The 3,081-nt window shown below is 40.8% G+C and overlaps 1 protein-coding gene across 1 annotated transcript; it reads left to right on the forward strand.

The window, feature by feature from the left end:
* The first annotated feature begins 313 nt into the window (after nucleotides 1–313).
* On the forward strand, nucleotides 314–2,777 carry LOC127104149 (altered inheritance of mitochondria protein 3-like). The gene is made up of 2 exons (XM_051041352.1): nucleotides 314–1,402; nucleotides 1,484–2,777. The coding sequence occupies exon 2, from the start codon at nucleotides 1,743–1,745 to the stop codon at nucleotides 2,775–2,777; it is 1,035 nt and encodes a 344-aa protein (XP_050897309.1). The 5' UTR covers nucleotides 314–1,402; nucleotides 1,484–1,742.
* The last annotated feature ends 304 nt before the right edge of the window (nucleotides 2,778–3,081 follow it).

Raw genomic sequence — 3,081 nt, forward strand, 5'->3', positions numbered from 1 at the left:
CTGCACCTATTCTGCAAGATTCCCACGCATGCCTCACACTTGTCACGTTTCTGCGTCATCAGATTCCACCAAGTCTTCCCCAAGACAAGACAACTCCCACCTAGTCTGCACCTAAGCATGCCAACACTGCCACGTAGTCTGCACCTATTCTGCAAGATTCCCACGCATGCCTCACACTTGTCACGTTTCTGCATCATCAGATTCCACCAAGTCTTCCCCAAGACAAGACAACTCCCACCTAGTCTGCACCTATGCATGCCAACACTGCCACGTAGTCTGCACCTATTCTGCAAGATTCCCACGCATGCCTCACACTTGTCACGTTTCTGCATCATCAGATTCCACCAATGCATGCCAACACTACCACGCATGCCTTACACTTGTCACATTTTTGCATATTCAGTTTACTTGAAAAAGAGTATAAATAGAGGGTCATTCTTGCAAGTTTTCATCTACCACTAACACTTTTATTCAGAGAACTCAGGCGAAACTTCTCATCCACCAAGCTTCTTCCTACATTGCAGTCATGTCGCTTCTTACCATGGGCCAAGAACACAGAGGAACTAGGGCAAACATTGCCTCATTCGTAAGTTTTTCTTGAACATTGCCTCTTTCGTATGTTTGTAGTTAGTTTTTTAAAAGTCCAATATAATAATTTTTTATATTGTTTGTTTTTAAAGGATCCCAAGAAATTTCGTCAACGTTCACACCCAATGCCTTATCCAGACCCATGGTGCGTACCTTACATAGAGCGTGCGGGTTTCGGTCATGTAATGCATGTCGTAAATGCCACCATTGATGCCAAATTCATTTTGGCTCTGTGTGAACGTTGGAGACCTGAGACACACACCTTTCACCTACCAACTGGTGAATGTACCGTCACATTAGAGGACGTGTACATGCTTTTAGGTCTTAGAATAGATGGTAAGCCTGTCACCGGAAATGTTCAACAGCCTAACCAAATATGTGTTGAAATGTTGGGGGTAGATCTGGTCGAGGGTGAGGGGTCTGCCAAAGCAAGGGGTCAGGGTATTAAATTATCTAGCCTACAATTGTACCACGACTCCATAACTTTGACTGAGGAATCCTCCGAACAAGAAAAAGTCATAAAAACCCGGGTTTACATTATGCTATTGTTTGGGAACTTGCTATTTCCCGAAGGGACGGGAAATAGCATAAATTTTATGTACTTGAGTTTGCTCGGGGACATTGATAGAATAAGCACATATAGTTGGGGTTCTGCAGTATTAGCATTCCTATATAGCTCTTTGTGTAAAAATGCACAAAATGAGCACTGTACATTTTCTGGATGTTCTTTTTTGCTTCAAACATGGGGGTGGTGGAGATTGCCGAGGCTAGCCCCAGAAAATCCTAATGACTACTCCTTCCCCTACGCAACTAGGTAAATTTATGATCTTATTTCATTTTGTATATTTATTCTATAAATATTTGTAACTAATATTATTTATCTTTTTTTGTTTAGGTTCATTACAACCGGACTGGATTACAGTCTTACCCCCAAAAATAAAATTATATTTTATCGTCAACTGTTGGATCGTCTCCGAGCACAGGATGTATTACCACTAAATCACTCAACTTCTAACTGATTTATTAATGTCATGCATTATCGATAAATAACATATTTACTTTTTTCTTTGCAGTTTATTTGGAGGCCATATTTGGGATTGGAACATCAACCAAACCCCGAAGATGCAGCTGTTTGGACAGCAAAAACGGCCATAATGCGGTTCACCACTGTGGAGATGCACCAAACTGACCGTGTCAAGCTTCAATTCGGAATGCATCAAGACATCCCAGGCCCCCCAATGTCCATGGAACCTTGGCATCTAAAAAAAGTCAGCCACCAGTGGTATGCCCAAAATTGGAAGGAATTTGCTAAGGAGTTTCGAAAAATGTGGAAAGACCGTGCCCACTATGTTCTACAATTTCCGGTGGCGCCCAACGAAATGAAGCCGACAAGGGAATATGTGGAATGGTATAGAGCAAATACCAATCCAGAAATGATTGTGTCTGACCCGTTCTATTTGGACGATCCCCGGATGCAACAGCCATATTTCCAACAACAACAACCACCACAGTATTCCCAACAACAACAACCACCACCTTATTACCAACAACAACCACCACAACCATTTTACCAACAACAACCACCACCACCTTATTACCAACAACAACCACCACCACCATATTACCAACAACAACAACCACAACACATGTCCACCCCCCAACCAAATCAACAATACATACCACAAACTCAATCCCAATACCATGAAGACTACCAACAACAAACTCAACATTCCCACCACCATCAACAGTCCCAACACCTACCACAATATCAATCCCCCTACTTCCACCAATCCCAACAATTCCAACACGGCAATTTCCCAAGCTCTTCCAGTCCTCCACCTAGCCCCGACACGGGTATACAAGAGGACTACCAACAGGACTACTACACACCACAACAAACATTGCACTTTGGCCAACCCGATTCAACCCTAAACTACCAAAGACCACAATTCGAGGGCGCACCCAGCAGTAGTCAGTTTGTCCCACCGAGACAAAGCTTCGAGGGCGCAGAGGGGACCCGTCTTTCCTACAGCACTGAAGGGACTTCGACCGAACCACAACGGCAAGCGGCAAGGGGGCGCGTTAGGGCAAGGGGTGGTAATAGGGAAGCACCACCACCACGTGAACCGTCTAGGCGAGTAACTAGACCTCCCCCGTGCGGATCGTACAAGGGACCGTATCATATGTGATTAATCATATCTTTGTAATATTTGCCTTGTTTATTATTTAAATAAAAATATTTTCTGTTTATTATCTTTATATCTTTATCTTTATCTTTAAAAATATTGTCTATCATATCTTTATACATATATAAATTAATTTTTTTTCCAAAAATTTACAAATAATATTAATTACTTATAAATTATATTAATATATATATATATATAAATTAATATATATATATAAATTAATATATATATATATATATATATATATATATATAAATAAAAAAATTTAGACAAAATATATGTGTGAACATAAATTAATATACTT

The sequence above is a fragment of the Lathyrus oleraceus genome, chromosome 7 (genome assembly GCF_024323335.1).
Source record: "Lathyrus oleraceus cultivar Zhongwan6 chromosome 7, CAAS_Psat_ZW6_1.0, whole genome shotgun sequence".
Lineage (NCBI taxonomy): Eukaryota > Viridiplantae > Streptophyta > Magnoliopsida > Fabales > Fabaceae > Lathyrus > Lathyrus oleraceus.